Raw genomic sequence first — 18,342 nt, forward strand, 5'->3', positions numbered from 1 at the left:
ACTGTACAAAAAAGTAAAATATCAGCAAACTCACACAGAATTAAACACTAATAGACTTGTTTTAACTTTGTTGGTGAAATGCTTCTCTCTGCTGGACATTATCACAGATGGCAAAAGACGGGGAACATTTCCTGAGAGATCTGAGGAAAGATGTGCAGAAAAGCATTGGATTTGAGGCCGTGATGCGAGTTCGCACCAGTACAGGTGAGAAGAACTGATTTCTCAGGGATTTGGTGTTTTAATGTGTCATAAAAACTCATAAGTGATCCAAACTGCTCTGCGGTGTTTTCCTTAGGCTTCAGAGCAACAGACTTCTACGGCGCCATTCACATGAACAACACCACAGATGTGGAGATGGCGGCGGTGGATTGTGACAAGGCCGTGACGGTGGAGTTCAAGCACGATGACACGCTCAGCGTGGAGAGCGGGGCGCTCATTCAGGTACCCACTTTATCACCGTCCAGGGTTCTCACCAGGATTTTCTCACAGCATAGGGGGATCGCAAGCTCCACTGGCGCGAGTGTCGTATGTTTTGTAAATTTTGAAATGTATAACTCTCTGAGGGCCAAATTTTGTGAAAAAAAGCTTTCACTTCCTTTACTTTGTTACTGCCTACTTTAAAGTTCCTATATCACGCTACAATGTTATTTCCTTGTCAAAAACACCCTCAAATTATTACTGGGTTTCCATCCTGCATCTCTGAGCAATCCTCACTAATCCTGCTCTTTGAGCTGCTGCTCTGCCCTTTTCTGAAAAATGAGCGGAAAAACTTTAGTCAGCCTCTACAGACACGCCTACGTTCATCAATATGCATGAAGGCCCCAAAACAGCCTGAAATAAACCTCAAACACTATGCCGTTCGGGTTCTTAGAACAAATGAAGATATTTGTTGAATTAGTAAAGGGTCATGATGAATTGAGTTAGAGAGTGACTCATGCTTGATATGGGTCCTCCACTAATACATACTCACAGACACTGTATAGACAAGAAATGACATTTTATGTAAAAGACTGATTCAATGAAGTGCTTTTCAAATTTAAATGAGGTATTATGTGGGACCCGCAGTCATAATTTTATTTCATTTTATATTTTTCTATTGCTAAACAGCTGATGCGCGCCCCTGCAGCGGCTTGGCTGATGGCTGCAGTTACTCTAACCACCGTGGGGTCACTAAACAGGCGTGCACGTTAAACAAGTCCCTTTTGTGTCCAAGTGTGCATCAATTATTACAACGGGACTGATTACAAAAGGAACAACATCCTGATGTCAAAATGTTGGATCTACAAGTTCTCACCTACCTTTTTTCCTTTGTTTCCCAGTGTGCTTTGCTCTACACCACCATCAGTGGACAGAGACGTCTGCGCATCCACAACCTGAGTCTGAACTGTAGCTCACAGCTTTCTGAGGTCTACAGGAGCAGTGAGACTGACTCACTCATCAACTTCTTTGCCAAATCAGGTTAGTGTCCTTTTGTGTTCATCACATTCACAGGGTGTCTTTAAATCTGTCAGAGGGAGGATTTGTGTTTGGATCGATGCCATCTTACATCATTAAAAGCTGTTATTTAAGGCTGCATATGATCCGACCTTTGCTCAATTCACCTCATGATTCACTTGAAACTTGAGCGTTACTCAATAACTGATGGGCAGAAGTAGATGTTAGAATCAGTTCCACATGCTTCCCAGGAGCAGGAGACGCTATCTGTGCTCCAGTCAGACCAGTATTACCCACCAGCAGTTATTTATCCCCTTAACTCCCCTTCACCTTTTTCTAACCTCGTTCCACGACAGCCTTTTATGGTCTAAACGTTTGCTTGTGTTTTCCCAGCTTATCGTGCCATTTTGAACCAGCCAATCAAGACTGTGCGAGAGATCCTGGTCAGCCAGACGGCTCACATGCTGGCCTGCTACAAGAAGAACTGTGCCGGTCCTTCTGCTGCTTCCCAGGTCAGCTCAGGACAAACACCTGAACAGGAAATTAGTTGGACACAGTAGAAGATTTTTATAATGAATCCTAATGTTTGGCTCCTCTGTGTGTGTGTTCTATGGCAGCTGATCTTACCTGATGCCATGAAGGTGTTCCCAGTCTACATGAACAGCTTGATGAAAACGGCTCCTCTCGTGGGCAGCACGGAGCTCCCTACAGACGACAGGGCTCACCAGAGGCTGCTGGTGATGTCACTTGGTGTAGAGGACACACAGCTGATGCTTTACCCACGCCTCATCCCACTGGTGAGTAAGGCTGAACGATTAAATCGCGTTTGTGGTATTCTCGCGACATCATAAAACGCGATTTTCTAATCGCAAAGGCTGCAATTTTTTTTTTTTGGTACCGACAAGCTACATCCTTATCAGCCCTGTTACTGGTATTTTTAAGGTTGCGTTAATCCTCAAGCCTCAGACAAGCAATGATGCTGCAGTGTTGCCTGTCGGTCCTCCTTAAGAACCCGCATGCAGAGCTGACTGATAGACAGTGTTTGCCTCGCTTCATGAGTAGGCGTGTCTGTAGACGCTATCTACACATTTATTATTGTTTTCAGCCAAAAAACTGCACACTACAGTAAAACACATGGCTTTTTAAGCGGCTATTGTGATTTTGAGTCAGAAAAGTAAAGTATGTGCCGCTGCAGAACCACAGAAGCAGAAGCAGATGAGTTGTGTGTGATGTGTGCGTGCCGGTTCCCTGGTCCCGCGGGCTTGGCCCCCTAATTAGAGGTGAAAGTAACAGATTACAAGTACTAACATTACTGTAGTTGAGTTGCTTTTATAGGTACTAAATCAGTCATTTTACTTGTACTTAAGTACATTTTAAAAGAAGCCAAGTACCGTAATTTGTTACATTTCTACACCCAACTGTTAGTGATTAAATTATATTTCTTTGTGAAACTCCAAAAAATTAAATGACCAGACAATTAAATGCATCACATCATAGCCGACCAATCAGATTAAACGTAATGTACGGCACCAAAACAGCATTGAGTGCTGGTTATTATCTCAGCTTTAGAGTTGATCATTTTTCTATACTTGGAGCCTGAGAAATTTTTTTTTATTTTGAATTGAATTAATTTGTGCTATTTTGTTTAAAAAAATAATAGTACATTTTGACAAACGTTTTATTTTATACAGATGCCTTTGTGGAAAATAAATTAAGTTACAACTACTTTTCAGTTGAATTTCAATCAAGTAACAGTGCTACTACTTGAGTAGGAAACATCAGTACTCTTTATACCGCTGCAATTATGGTGACAAACGTTTTTTTCCCAATTACAATTTCCCTGAAACTCAATTACAATTACATTCTCAATTCCTAAAGTTCAAATTTAATTAATCACAATTGCTCTGCCTTTAATAAATAACCCCATATAACTTAACCTTTCTCTTGTGTTAGCTTTCTGTTAGCATCTCTTATGATGGCCACGCTGTAAATGATTCTAAAAAATGTTTTATCTATCATCCAATTTGCATCTCTTGGTTACCTTGTTAGGATTCCTAATCCGTGAAAATATTTGTATTCATATTTTTGGTGCGGGCATCTGAGGCTTTTTTCCTGTCAGTATACACCAAATTATTTTTAAAATGGTAAAACGACCCTGAAGAGAACTGACAGAACTTGATATGAAACATATTTTAATAATTGTTAAATACGTATGTGTAAGGCCATAGAACTGTAACATGGTTCCACAGGTTTGCGTTTAATTAAATTGTAAATGACAGTTTTTGGAGAATTTCTACGGCAATTACAATTACAGTCAATTTTCTGAACTACGTTTTTTTTAGTTCGGATTACGATTTTTTCAATTTATTTATTTTTTTATTAATTACGATCATAATCGTGTCAGCATTGTAATTAATTATAAATTACGTGATTACGATTCTAATAATTGACCCCAATCCTGTCTATTGCTATCAATTTTTATTTTTATTTATTTATTCAGTTTATTTCCGACATGGTTACATTCACTTTTTTTTTTTTTTTTAACATTTTTTTTTTTTTTTGTACATGCCGAAAAAGGAGACGAGAGAAGCAGTTTGCTTATTTGGGTCCCATCCCTTGTTTTACCATCGCAAATTTACATGGGTTTACATGTCTCTCTGGTCAAACATTCTTGAGTTGTTCTGAACAGTCCTTTTTTGTGTATTCTCATCTGTAGTCAGTGTTGTCTTTTTTTTTTTCCTCCTCCTCTCTATCGTTGTTCGTGTTGGCCTTGTTCCCTGTCAGACGTTGTTAGCATTCCTCCAGTGCAAGAATAGTTCCTCTTTCGAAGGTGTTTGGAAGTTTTTTTCCCTTTTCATCCATAATGTCACCACTCGGGAATGTCTCTTTTGGACACACAAGTTTGCAGCTTGTTTTGTCTCTACATCAAGGTTAATCCAGCTGTTGTTAGTTCTATTGGCAGTGTTGTATTTTCCACTGTTAGATTTAACTTGTATAAACACATTATTATATCTTAGTTCATAAGCAAGGTAGTAATTTCATTGTACAGGAAAACGTGTTTCTAACTGCACATATGACAATAAACACTTTGAATTTAAATTTAATGTAATCCTTAATCACCCCACCACCTAGCAATTGAAATGAATAAATGACAGACCTTTTTTACTCTTGGTTTCCACATTTAATTCAGTCTCCGTAAAATAATCACAGTCTGAGTTTTGTTTCCAGTGTTTATATAGATCTGGGTCCATATCCATGATTCCCATCAGTAATGTTGTTGTTTAGGTGGATCCTTCCTATTTTCCCAAGTCTTCCATCGTTTTGATGAGGATTGGTTTTCCGTTCTCTTCTCCCAGTGGTGTGATGTAAATTCTGCAGTTCCTTGTCCACGTTTTTAGAATCTTTCCTCCTTTTTTTATTTGGTGTGCCTTCCATGCGATGCTTGCATTTTTTTTTGTCAGGCTTTCATTAATAAAAACCTTCGTTTCCTTCAGCTTTCTTCCTTGCTTCAGTAGTTCTCCTTTGAATTTCATATTCGTGAAGGTTATTTTTACAGCTCTGTTATCATTTTTCTTTGGCAGGAGATGGCAGGAGTTGATGTTGTCAGGGTTCAGGACAATGTCCTTCGACTCCAGGAAGTCAATGACCTGTTGTTCAATCGATTTTGTTTCTTCGTCACTCGCGTAACTCCTGGGTTTTATCTTTAGGCCTGTGATGATGACATCTTTCTCCCTTTCCTTTTGTTCCAGCTGTTCAACCCTGGCATTCAACAATTTTATCTCTTCAGCATTTCTTTCGTTCTTTTCTTTCAGTACCTTTGCTTCGCTTTGTAGGTTTTCCAGTGAGTTTTCCAGCGTCTTTTCCAACAACTTTATCTCGGCAGATAGGTTTCGTAGACCCTCGCGTATCATCTCCTTGACCTCTTCCAAACCCGAATTGGGTTCTGAAGGGCCTCCCTGTGGTTTTTTCACCATTTTCCTTCAGTCTTGGGCCCAATTTTTCAGGCTGTTCAGCTGTAGCCAGCTGTAGCCAAGGTCGTGTTATCGGAGCGAATGAAAACACGTCTGCTCTCTCCAAAGACCAGAGATAATCAATAAAATGGTAATATATACTGTATTCTGGTCTGTATGTATTCCAGCATAGCATGGATGCTAACAGTGAGGAACCACCAGCTCCAGTGCGATGCTCAGAGGAACGTCTCTGTGAGTCTGGAATCTTCCTGCTGGAAAACGGACACGTCATGTTCCTGTGGCTGGGACAAGCCATTTCACCCGACCACGCCCAGAAAATCTTCAACGTGCCCTCCATCTCACACCTGCAGGGACACATGGTCAGAACCCAGCACACTTGTTTCTAATTAGAATGTAGTTTAGTGTTTGGTGGTTTGGATTACACACATATTCTTGCTACTGTATTTGACCAAAGCCTGTCGGAAGAAAAGTTCTATAATCTTATAAACAAGGACAAGGAAACATTATTTCAGAGGATGACACACCAAGTCTCGTCTGCCCCATTGTCATCACTATAAATCTGCTTTGTTTCAGAGTACACTCCCAGAGGTGGACAACCCACTGTCGAGAAAGATCCGATCCATCATTAGCAGCCTTCAAGAAAAGAGGTCCAACTCTTTGAAAGTAAGATGTACACAAACACCTAAATCTAGGCTTTTTTACTTTGTTCACCATGTTAAAGTGAAATATTTAAGTTGCACCTGTCACACAGCTTTTGTTGGTTGTCTCTTCCATCTCATGGCACCATCCGCAAGTGTAACTGAACCCTGTGAGGTTTTGGACTGCCTTGATTATGGAGCAGTTAAGACACTCCCAGTCTATGCTAAGCTAACTACCTACTCAATACTTACTATACCGCTGTGTCCCAATACCCACACTACGCCCTGCAGACTTCCACAAAGGGTGCACTTCATTTAAGTGCACTTTGGATGTAATGTGTGTAAGGGAACAAGTGCTGAAAGGTGTGCAAAGTGTTAGATTTGACACACATTCATATTTATAGCAAGCTGTTACTTGGTAGTCTGGAAATCCAGATGGAAATCTACCTGTATTACAGCTACCAGTAGATCAGTTAGGCTTTACACGATCATGATTTTTGGGCTGATCACAGATCATATGAATTCAGGTTGCGTTCCATGACTAAAGGACTTAAGGGTGTTTCCCTTCATCAACGTCCATTTGCATGCACGCTTCACACAGGTGTGCATTAGGGGCGCATAGTGGGCGGAGCTAAATCGCACTCTGTAAGATTGGGACAACCTACGCGCTCGCGCCCTCGGGCGCGCAAGTGTGGGTACCGGGACGCAGCCTATACCTCTATTCACAAATCTCTCAATCCCACCCACTCACCACAGATTGTAGAGTCCACAGGTGCTAGTTTTTATAGAAGGGGCGGAGCCAACAGTGACTTCAGAAGCCAAAATGTGATTGTAATAGCCAGGTTTCAACCCATAGAGGGCAGTCACACTTCCAGTTTTATTTATGATTTTCATCAGTCATCAGAATAAGCAATTCTCATTGTATAAATAAATACAAAGAACCCCGCCCCTCCCCCCTCCCCCAGAAACATTGAAGAAGCTACAATAGTCAAAAGATTAAAAAAAAAATAATAATAATAAAAAACATACTTACAGTAATTAAATAAGATAATGATGATACCTAACAATAGCATAAAGAAGAATATATACATCCATACACATATACACACATGCACATATATATACATATATACATACAGATACACATACACACATAAAATAAAAGGAGAGTAAACAAAATACAGTTCAGTGAGTTACATTTAATTATACATTACATCATCTTGTTAAACTGATTTTGGGAAGCACAGCAGCGAGGAGCAGTAACATGTGAACCAAAGGGGCACCTAAAGACCAAAGAAAGTTTCTAATGATCAGAGCTTAGGCTTTCAACATGACTTAGAAAGGGTTGCCATGACAGTAAAAATTGTCAGCTGACCCTCTGACAGATATATACCTTATCTTCTCTAGTTTAACAAAGTACAGCATGTCTTTAATCCACTGTGTAAATGTTGGAGGGTTAATGTCTTCTGGCTATAACAGTGGCTAAAGACAAACAGCTTTGTGTGTGATGTTCCAAGCTCAGGTTTGTCATCTCCACACCAAATACAGCCAGGAAGGCAGATTGTCTTAAACCTTTGCCTATAATTTTGGAAAGTGTATCAAATATTAAATTACAGTAATTAGATAACCCGGGGCATTCGCAAAGCATATGAATTAAAGTGGCTGGGAATTGCTTGCAACGATCGCATATGGGATTTATATTAAGAAAGAATCTTGAAAGTTTAACTTTGGTCCAGTGTAGCCGGTGAAGTATTTTAAACTGCATGATGGTATGTTTCATACATATTGAAGATTTCTCCCAGATGTTTTTAAGAGAGTTGAGACTGGTTGAGCTTTCTCCCATTAGTAACGAATAGATGTCACCTATCTTTCCCCTCTTGGATGATCTGAGATCATAAACCAAATCCAGTAGAGTTTCTGGGCGAAATTAGAGGACAAAAAGCTTACACCTCCATTTTTACAACAAAATACTCCAAATTAAAATACTTTCACTAAAATGTCAAGAGTTGGACAAGAATGAATCAATAACACTACTTCATACCCAAATGCATTTGTTTTCAGCAGAAAAAAGTGGGCTTTTGGGGTTTAGTTACTGAATCTTTCTACAAGATGAACAATTAATCTTTGTGCTTGTCTCCGTCTTCTTACCTCTTGCTCAGCTCCAGATTGTGCAGCAGAGAGACAAAGCGGAGCTGCTGTTCCGTCAGTTCCTGGTGGAGGACAAAGGCCTGTACGGCTCAGCTTCCTACATGGACTTCCTCTGCTACATTTATCGAGAGATCAGACAGCTGCTCACCTAACCCGACCCAAACAACCCCCACAGAACCTGAGACAGAACGTGGCATCTTCAACACAAGCCTTACTCAGTCAATGAGAGGCCCCCTCCCCCCCCAAAAAATAAGGCTTCACTAAAGATTTTACATGGAATCACGCTCTGATCCAGAGGAACTCTTGTCTTTTGCTAAGAGCATAAAACAAAAATCCAAAATGTAAATAGAAAAAAAAAGTTTATTATTGTTCAGATATGGTATGTTTTTACTTCAGTTAAAAGCCTTGATGTTTTTCCTCATCTGACCGCAATGATTCCTGTGTTTCGACAACATTTCTTATTAATTCTGTCCATTAACATCATTAGTTAACATTTCAATGTTTACATCATTTAAAGTCTTGTGTAATTCTTTTCATTTGTATTGTATGATCACATGTATACACAAACATGAAAGTCTCTTTTGTATTTGAAAATGTATTACCACCTGCCTTAAGTTTATGTAGTAGAATATATTCAGTTATTCACGTAATAAACATTTAGGAGCGCAACCATATGTCTGGATGGTTTATAATTATATACAAAACCATATCTCAGGTAATATGTTAAGGTTTCATTTATTCAGACAACTTTTTTCAGGAAATTTACTTTGATCTCCGGACGTGTTTTGACTGCCAACTGCCAGTCTTCCTCAGAGGCATCTGCTGATAACTTTGATGTGTCTTTTTTAGTCTCCCACACCTTAGACTCTCTTCTTTGGAGACAATCAGGCGACAGGGGACGTGGCCAGCCAGACAGAACTGTCAAATTAAAAAAAAAAGAACTCGTAAGGACACATCAAAAACAATCAGCAGACACCTCTGAGGAAGACTGACTGTTGGCAGTCATTACATGTCAGGAGTTCAAAGTAAATTTCCTGGAAATAGTTGCCTAAATAAATGAAACCTTAACATATTCAAAATGAACTTGCTGGAAATGTGTGTACCTTATTATTTAAAGGTGACGAGAGGCTCAAAATTAAGAAAACAGAATATTAGGATGAATTAATGGGCTTTGTTTCTCGCTTTCATTTATTACCAAATAATTGTACATTCCTATTAAACTCTTTACGTTTTTGCTGCTTAGTTTTGTCATCTATGATCGTTCACGAGCACAAATCTGCATAATAATAAAAGATCTGTTCACTTTGATTATTTTAAAAATATGTCAAAGCTTTATATTGACTTTTTGGCTATAACTTCATACAATGGAACTGCAATGTCTTCATTATACCAGAAGGAGGCAGCAGAGCACATTATTTGTTTAACTCCATATTTTGTGTTTATTTATTTATTGTAGGTGTGTTTGTGGTTATTGTATGTAAATACCCTGAATGGGACAATATAGGACAACAAAACAGGACTAAAAAGTGCACAGGTTAAGTTGAGATTCAGGTTAAACCGAAACTTCTTTCAAGTAAAGTATAAATAAACCAAACTCCTCTGTAACTTGTACACGATGAAGTTGAAATGTAAAAAATATTTTTTACCCCCTTTTTCTAATACATGAAATATATATTCACAATAATGTATGCCCATAATATTCAAAAGGAACCCAAACAGAAGGCAAACTGTCAACAGAAATATTTTCTCCTTCACAAAAATAGAACTGGACAAAAGTGGGTCATTCTCTTTACTAAATCAACATTTGACAAACATGCCTTAAGACTGCAATGGCTCCAGATGGAGAACGTTATCAAATGATTGAGAAAAAAATTAAATAAAATACTGTAAACTGACCTCATTTCATGCCACAATTCTGGCTTGTGTGAGCAACATGTATAATCTGTTCAAACAAAACAAGAAAATGTCAGACTGAAACAGTTTTATAACGTACTTTCTCGCATTCCTTCAAGTGAAATCATCAGGTCTTCCCAGCATCACTTGTGTTTACTAACCTTTCTAGTCAATAATTACGTGAATTAGACAGCAGGAGCCAATCAGGCTGAACACGGGAGGGATTGGTCATCAGCACAATCTTGTTAAAACACAAAATTATATTAACAAATGAGTGCAGTGGAAAACCAACCCCCGAGCAATTTCCTGTCGTTTAATACTGTACAAGTGAGCATCTTTTACACAACGATAAACAATGCTTTCAAATTAAAACAGAAAGATGATTTACGCATGTTTTGACTTTACAGTGAATGTACATACATGACTTTGAATGAAATACACTGAAAGCAGCTTTTGTCTTCTGTACGATCCCGCCAACATCCGACCTGTGGTAAATCCAGCTACCCGTGTGCTTCTGGAGACCAACCGTGTCTGGTCCGATATTGACATCAATGCAATCCTGGTTTTGTCTCTTTCTAGTTGGCAAGTAAACATGAACAGTGTTTGTAGAGTTCTTATCTATTTTATCTAAAGTATATACAAATACAATGGTACAATGTCAGTTTTTTTCATTGACTTATACATATATTTTTCTGTCAAAGAACAAAAGTCAGACCATGTTGATCTAAATCCGGCAGTGGCACTCAGGAATTTAAAGCCGACTGGGAATCTGGAAACAATGTGTGAGATTATCGTTTTTGTTTGTTGGTTTTCTGATTTCGATTTGACTTCTTATGGTGAATGAAACAAAACTAAACAACCAACGTACGATCCAGTCCCTCTCATACTGTATATCAACATTCCTAGACAAAAAGTCCATGCAGCCTGTTTGCTTTTTATCCTCAGTTCCTTATATTTCTCAAAAGTCGACCAATTCCAGAGTGTTCCCACTGTATTGCCTACTCCTATGTCTGGCCAACTACGATGAAGAGTATTGAATCGATAGGTGAAAGTCTGCATAGCACACTGTACACAGTATAAGTCCCAGTCATTCATTGGGCCCATTGGGTGATGCTTCTTCCAAAGCCTTTTCAGTCAGCCAAGAGTTAAAGGACATTTTCAAAGAGGTGCATTGATCGCATGATGTTCTCATCCTGCAGACCAGAAGAAACAAAGCGGTGAATGATGCTGATCGGAGGTGGACAGAGGTGAAAGCAAGCTGTGTCAGAAGAATCCACCTTACATTTTGGCAACAGTCAATGAACTCGTCTATGGTGACCACTCCGTCTTTATTCTTATCCATCTTCTGTTGGAGACACAAAAGCACAGTAACAATCAGAGGGAGATTAGAAGGGACCAGCCATTCCTCACACGTGCCTGAAAGAAGACTTCTACATGCTGCCGAGGCGCCTCCTCTCTGAGGACGGGGTATGTGCACTTCCCCATCATGTCATAGATGGCTTTCATGATGTCCAGCATTTCCTGCAAAACACAAAAAGAAACAAAGGCTGTGTTCAAAATGGTACACTCCCTACTATACACTACAATCTCAATATATACAGTATATATACTGTCTACTATAAGTATGATTAGGATGATGGCCGTTCCCACTGAAGTATACTTCCAAGTTTCCCAAGATGCATTTTGAACCTACAACGAGCACACTAAGGCTAAATATTGCCATATTTCAAAGTTCTGAAAGTTTTTTAAATGAGAAAGTGACCAAGTAAAATATCAAAATGTGGTCATTTGATCCAGAAAACTCACGGAAACACATTGCATGCCAACATTTCTGAGAATATCGGGGACCCGTCAATGTGCTCCTGACAAAACTTCTGGTTAACTTCAAACCAAGAGCCCGATTTATAAAAGCGTTAAAAAAAAAACAACTAATGGAAGACAAGAAGAGAGGCTTTTGGGGGATGTTTGACTTTTAGCTTAAAGCCGGTCCCAGGAAGATTTTACCTTCCGCTCGCATTGCATTATGGGGCAATTGAGTATGACTGTATATGTGCCCACCGTGCATACTTAAAAAAATTCCAACACAGTATACATCCGGGTCTTTCCATACTATCTAATGTGAACTCACTACATACTCATTTTGACGTCAGTGTAGCTGTTGCAGTTAGTATGTTGCTTTTCTTTGTAATATTGGTAATTTAAGTTGTAAAATCCACTATTTTTGATTTGACTATCGCGCTACTGACCCCGGGTGGTTATATAATGATTAGCACACGCAGGTGTGTGGAATAGGGGAGAAGGGCTCAAAAGAGTTTGCTGAGCCATGGACATGCTTTAAAGTGACAGCAGTATAAGAAAAAGTAACAGACTGATAGACATCTAACCACTCCTGAATGTTTGCACAGAAAAAAAAAATACAGTAACTTTAAAGTCAAAACACATTCCACACAGTGACAGGAGTACTTTTGGGTAGCCAGGCTTTGCAATCATGCAATTATTTATGCATGTTCATCCCTGTAATGAGCCCAGTCCATTTTTGCTCAATCTGATGTCATTTGGTCCAATTTAAAATTAACTTTCAGCCAAAAATAAACAAACCATTTTCTTTTTTAATTTATCCAAATCAGAAGTCCTTTATTTATCCCAGGGGGAAATTACTTCTATTACAGCCACTCAAGAAATATTATAAATAAAAAGAATAAACGTTAAGCAAAGAAGAAAGAAAGATTTAACATTAAAGTACATAATTAAGTAAAATACTGTTAAAAAATAAGGATTAAATACACACATTACAGTAGTAAAAAATAAAACATGATTAATAATAATAATAATAATAATACAGATATAATACAGATATTTACAACGATCAAAGCTGTCAGGTTACAGAGCTGCATTGTAGAGTTTGATCGCCACAGGCAGGAATGATTTCCTGTGGCGTTCGGTGGAACACCGTGGTAAGATCAGCCTGGTGCTGAAGGTGCTCTTGTGACTGACCAGCACACCATGGAGTGGGTGGGACTCATTGGCCAAGATGGCCTTCACCTTGGACAGGCTCCTCCTCTCTGTCACCACTGTCAGAGAGTCCAATTTAATCCCCACAACGTCACTGGCCTTGCGGATGAATCTGTTGAGTCTGTTGGCGTCTGCGAAACGTCAGTCTGCTCCCCCAACAACGGCGAAGAGGTCAATCACCACTCCCATGTACAGTATTTGTACTCCTCCACAATGTCCACACTGACCCTCTGGATGGAGACAGGGCTGACTGGCCTCTTGGTTCTCCTCAGGTCCATAACCAGCTCCTTAGTCTTTGTCACATTGAGCTCATTGTATGTGATAAATCTGTCCACAGCAGTCCTGTACTCCACCTTGCCCCCTCCCAAATACATCCAACCACTGCTGAGTCATCCAAAAACTTCTGGAGATGACAGGTCTCAGTGCAGTAGCTAAAGTCGGTGGTGTAGGTGGTGAAGAGGAAGGGAGAGAGTACAGTAAGTAAAGTAAAAGTTTATTTATATAGCACCTTTCAAGAGCAGAAATGTCACAAAGTGCTTCACAATCAGAGAAATAAAACAGAGCTGATACAAAAACAGTCACAATGCAAATCTGAATAGATAGGTCTTCAGCTGCTTTTTAAAAATGTCCACAGAGGTCAAGGCTCTCAGTTCTGGGGGAAGACCTTTCCAGGTTTTAGGGGCCACCACCTCACAGGCACAGTCATCTTTGGGTTTTAACTTTGTGCGAGGAACTACCAGCAGACCCCGGTCAGAGGACCTCAGGGACCTGATGGTATTATAAGGCTTCAACAGCTCAGTGACATAAGCTGGAGCTTGACCTTGCAATGCTCTAAACACAACGATAAGAACTTTGTATTAGATATAAAAAGTGACGGGGAGCCAGCGTAACTAAAGATGTAAGAATAGGTGTCACATGAGACTGTCTGGATGATCCAGTCAACAGTTTGGCAGCAGCATTCTGGACCACTTGAAGGCGGTTCACAGAAGTGCCAGTTAGACATGTAAACAGTGAATTACAATAATTAAGACTTGATGAGACAAAAGCATGGACAATCATCTCCAGCTGAGCTCTGGATACAACAGATCTGAGTTTCGCTATATTCAGTAGGTGATAAAGGGATGAGCAGACTAAATATTTACATGCTGGTCTAGACTCAGAGCCTGACCAATATGGACCCCCAGATTACGCAGGTTAGGTTTAACAGTAGAGGAAAAAAAACCAAGACATTTCTTTACCTCGGGAACAACACACTCAGGAGCAGAGATAAGAACCTCTGTCTTATCAGTGTTCAACTAAAGATAATTACATTTTACACTGTCAAGCAGAACAGACCGCTTGGAGAAATGTTAGGGTTTAAAATACATGTACAATAGGAGTGTGACAATATCTCGATACGGCAATATATCGTGATATTTTTCCACACGATCGATTATTGATATGCTCCCGCTAAGTATCATTTATTTATTTATTTATTTTTTTTAATTTATTTTTTTTTTTTTAATGTCATTTTTTTTTTTTTTTTTTTTTTTTTTTTTTTTTTGCTCATTCACTAAAATGGGCAGGTAAGTCTTCACAGAAATGTTGTCACTGTTAAAGGAACCAATATATTGTTTACTGGAATATTGCACTATAATGGTGCCACTGGTAAGAAAGATACGATACACGATATAAAGCTCACGATAACGCTTATCTCACGATATGACGATACTGCTATTATCAATATATTGGTCAGAAATCAATCTATGATAATCTAGAACATAACAAGAAAAAAAAAAAGATTAAGTGAAAAAATAAATTTTTTTATTTTATATCTCTGAAGAACCATAAATTGAAAAATTGTCCAATGACCAGTGACTATTTGAGTGCAACATTTCTGTAAATAAATGTTAGGGTTCAATGTAAGCGAATAAGTATCTCCAATAGCTTTCTGTAAACAAAAAATAGGGTCTTTCTTTCCAGTGACACCATTCTAGTACAATATTCCAGTAAACAACATATTGGTTCCTTCAACAAACGGTGACAAAATTTCTGTGAATACCTACCTGCACATTTTAGTGAAAAAGCAGAAAAGATTTTGGGAGAAAAAAAAAAAAATCAAATAAATTAAAAATCGATAGTGCGAGCATGTCGATAATCAATCGTGCGAAAAAATATCCCGATATGTCGCCGCATCGAGATATCATCACACTCCTAATGTACAACTGAATGTCATCTGCATAACAATGATAGGACATATCTTTAAAAGTTCTTATAAGATGCCCCATAGGGAGCCGATACAACAAGAACAACAGATGACCCAAAACAGATCCTTGGGGAACACCACAAAATAGGATTTATACAAATGAAGCATGTTTACCAATAGTAACTGGAAATGATCTGTCTGATAAATGAGAAGAGAACCAGTCTCTCAATCAGCACACTATGCTCCACAGTGCCGAAAGCGGCACTGCGATCCAGGAGGACCAGGATTCAGCATTCTCCAGCGTCAGCCTGCATTAGGAGATCATCTTGAGGGGCCCCAGTGTTTCTGACCACACTGTCAGACACAAAATGTCTCAGGCATACATACTGTGGTCTGCCAGTTAAATAATCCACAATCCAGGACACAATGGGGGAGTCAACCTGCATTTCTGTCAGTTTCTCACCCAGTAGAGCCGGACGGATCATGTTAAAAGTCAAAGAACACTACTCTCACAGTGCCTTGCCGTTAGTCCAGGTGAGAGTAGACGCTGTTGAGCAGGAAGGTGATGATGTCCTCAACTCCAACCTTGGGCAGGTAGGCAAACTGTAACGGGTCCAGGTGTGGTCTGATAGATGGTCGGAGCTGGACCAGGATAAGTCTCTCCAGGTTCTTCATGATGTGGGAGGTCAACATGTGTTCATATACTGTATGTGTTCATATTAAAGTTAAAACCATTGCCACAGGTAATATTTAGACTAAATATATTATAGTCATCATTATACAACCTTGTGAGACAAGAGAAAAGCTCTTTAACAGTTTTTGGTCCATTTGTAAACATGTTACATATGATTATCAAACAGTCATACCTCTTTAGTGATAAAGCCGTCTTTATTGATATCATAAAGGTTGAAAGCCCAGTTGAGCTTCTCTTGAACAGTACCTCGCAGTAGAATAGACAGGCCCATCACAAAGTCCTGCAGTGGAAATAAGACACACATTTACACAAATGTATCACCTGTGAAAAGCATTTGTAAAAGAACTAAAGACAAAAATGTATATACCAACATACATGTATTTGTATAAATAACAAGCCATTGGACAATGGCATTTAACAGGTGTATACTATCGTCTGATGTCTGTGCAAAACCATGTGTAATATACTAGTTTGGTACCAAACAAAACAAACCTAACTAGTCGCCCATTCATGTTGTTGGTTTTTATAGTTTGTACCTTGAATAAAGAGGACATCAGGAAGCATTTGGCGTAGGACAGCACTAAAAGAGAAAATACCCAAATGTTCCATGGAGGACGGAGTCTCCAAGTTTGATGGCGTTTTATGAACAGCACTGCATCAACTGCCATCATTATGGACCCCCACCATCCCTCCGACCACATCTTCAACCTATTACCATCTCGGAGGAGATACAGGAGCATCTGCTGCAGAACCAGCAGGAAACTGAGCAGTTTCTTCACACAACCTGTGACTCCTCCCCAAACACACCCCCACACATAAGCTAACTAGACTGGGTGTGAAATAAATCAACCTATTTTTCTATCTCATCTACATTTATCTATAGCTTTTATTATTCATTATGCTGTACTTTGCACTGCACTACTGGCGAGAACTTCATCCCATTTTTATTGTGTATGTGACAAATGACAAACAAAAGGAATCTGGAAATGAAATACATTTGTATTCAGCAGACAAAAAGTGGTTTTGGGGGTTTAGTTAATCTTTAAGAACAGACGGTCAGTTATGAAGAGCACACATATTTGCTTGTAAAACAGATAAGCCACCATTAAAACCACTTTTACATATGATGTCATCATGAATAGGATACTAGAGGTAATAATTAATAAAACATTATCTATAACATTGTATGACTCTAACCAGTTGTGTTGTTTCTCAAGTAACAAACATTGATAAAGGTTTCTGTATTTCCCTGTTAAGGGTGTAGCACACACGTGTCAAACTCAAGGCCCGTGGGCCAAATCTGGTCCTTTTGAGCATTCAATTTGTCCCGTGGCAGCAACCAAAAAAAAGTCAGAGAAGCCATGAGTCATTGTTTAAATTACCAACTGATTCAGGTATCCCCAAAATAATACACACATTCAATGAAACTCCACAATGTATTTGCAGGGTTCACATTTTCTACACGTTTATGTCACATGATGGCAGTCATTTTTAAGCTCAAATTATGAAAATAATTCAAGAATCCTGCAATTTTCTTCAAATTATTTCACAAAATTTCCTCAGATTACATACTGTAAGTAAAGATCCTGCAGGGACTGAAATCTGTCATTTGTTGCTTTGATGTGATCAGTGCCGTACATATTTTATCATTTATTTATACGCAGGAGCGCAAACCAGAGCAAAACGATGATTAATTTACTTCTTCACCCGCCTAAAATCTGTGGCTCACTTTAGATAAACTGCTCCGTATTTTTGCTGCTGAACTAAAACCAGTTTGACACACCTGGCGTCGTACAAGAGCTACATGAAAAAACTGAATGAAAACACAAAGTGAAGACATAAAAGAGCTGAAGAGAACTTACCTCAAAACTCACTGAGCCATTGTGATCAGTGTCAAATGCATTGAACAGGAAATGTGCATACGTTGTAGCATCTGTAAAAAGCCAACGCATGAAACGCAAACACTTCATTAATAATTACGTCTTTAGTCTGACACAAACAACAGCATTTTAGTACAAAGAAGAAAAATAAGAAGCTAGAATTGTTATCACTGCTCCGTGTGTGCTGTGCCTGTGAGTTTACGCCACTGCTCTTTTTCTTTTGCCTTTTCTCCCTCTGGTGGAGTCTCAGCATATAACAACAACTCATGCCCTCGCAATATTGTAGGTTTTTCATACTCTGATACTAGAGTGTAATCTTTTAATCGTGAGTAAAATATGATGTCTGCAATGTGTGGGTGGAGAAAAGCAGAATGAACAAAGCACTGGTTACGGACCTCCTTGTGGGAAGAACTGAGCGTAGATTTCTTTAAATGTTTCCTCATTGACGATTCCACTCGGACATTCCTGAAAAACAAAACCAACATAA

The 18,342-nt window shown here is 39.0% G+C and overlaps 2 protein-coding genes across 10 annotated transcripts in view; one reads left to right on the forward strand and one right to left on the reverse strand.

The window, feature by feature from the left end:
- The window catches only part of sec24d (SEC24 homolog D, COPII coat complex component), a 29,511-nt gene extending 20,078 nt beyond the window's left edge, over window positions 1–9,433 (forward strand). The window contains exons 16-23 of the mRNA XM_028474265.1: window positions 108–204; window positions 296–441; window positions 1,320–1,458; window positions 1,828–1,946; window positions 2,052–2,231; window positions 5,573–5,764; window positions 5,979–6,068; window positions 8,203–9,433. Coding sequence (XP_028330066.1) covers window positions 108–204; window positions 296–441; window positions 1,320–1,458; window positions 1,828–1,946; window positions 2,052–2,231; window positions 5,573–5,764; window positions 5,979–6,068; window positions 8,203–8,343 — 1,104 coding nt within the window. The 3' untranslated portion in view covers window positions 8,344–9,433. The remainder of the gene's footprint in view (window positions 1–107; window positions 205–295; window positions 442–1,319; window positions 1,459–1,827; window positions 1,947–2,051; window positions 2,232–5,572; window positions 5,765–5,978; window positions 6,069–8,202) is intronic.
- Window positions 8,876–18,342, reverse strand: part of kcnip4a (potassium voltage-gated channel interacting protein 4a) — a 168,091-nt gene continuing 158,624 nt past the window's right edge. For 6 of the 9 annotated variants that reach the window (XM_028474277.1, XM_028474267.1, XM_028474275.1 and 3 more), the window contains 7 exons: window positions 18,251–18,320; window positions 17,838–17,908; window positions 16,148–16,255; window positions 11,501–11,605; window positions 11,367–11,429; window positions 10,088–11,277; window positions 8,876–9,109 (listed from right to left, as the gene is read on the reverse strand). In XM_028474277.1, the coding sequence (XP_028330078.1) occupies window positions 11,230–11,277; window positions 11,367–11,429; window positions 11,501–11,605; window positions 16,148–16,255; window positions 17,838–17,908; window positions 18,251–18,320 (465 nt within the window). In that variant the 3' untranslated portion in view covers window positions 8,876–9,109; window positions 10,088–11,229. The remainder of the gene's footprint in view (window positions 9,110–10,087; window positions 11,278–11,366; window positions 11,430–11,500; window positions 11,606–16,147; window positions 16,256–17,837; window positions 17,909–18,250; window positions 18,321–18,342) is intronic. The other 3 variants (XM_028474272.1, XM_028474271.1, XM_028474270.1) reach the window with 3 other exon arrangements.

The sequence above is a fragment of the Gouania willdenowi genome, chromosome 18 (assembly GCF_900634775.1).
Source record: "Gouania willdenowi chromosome 18, fGouWil2.1, whole genome shotgun sequence".
Classification (NCBI taxonomy): domain Eukaryota; kingdom Metazoa; phylum Chordata; class Actinopteri; order Blenniiformes; family Gobiesocidae; genus Gouania; species Gouania willdenowi.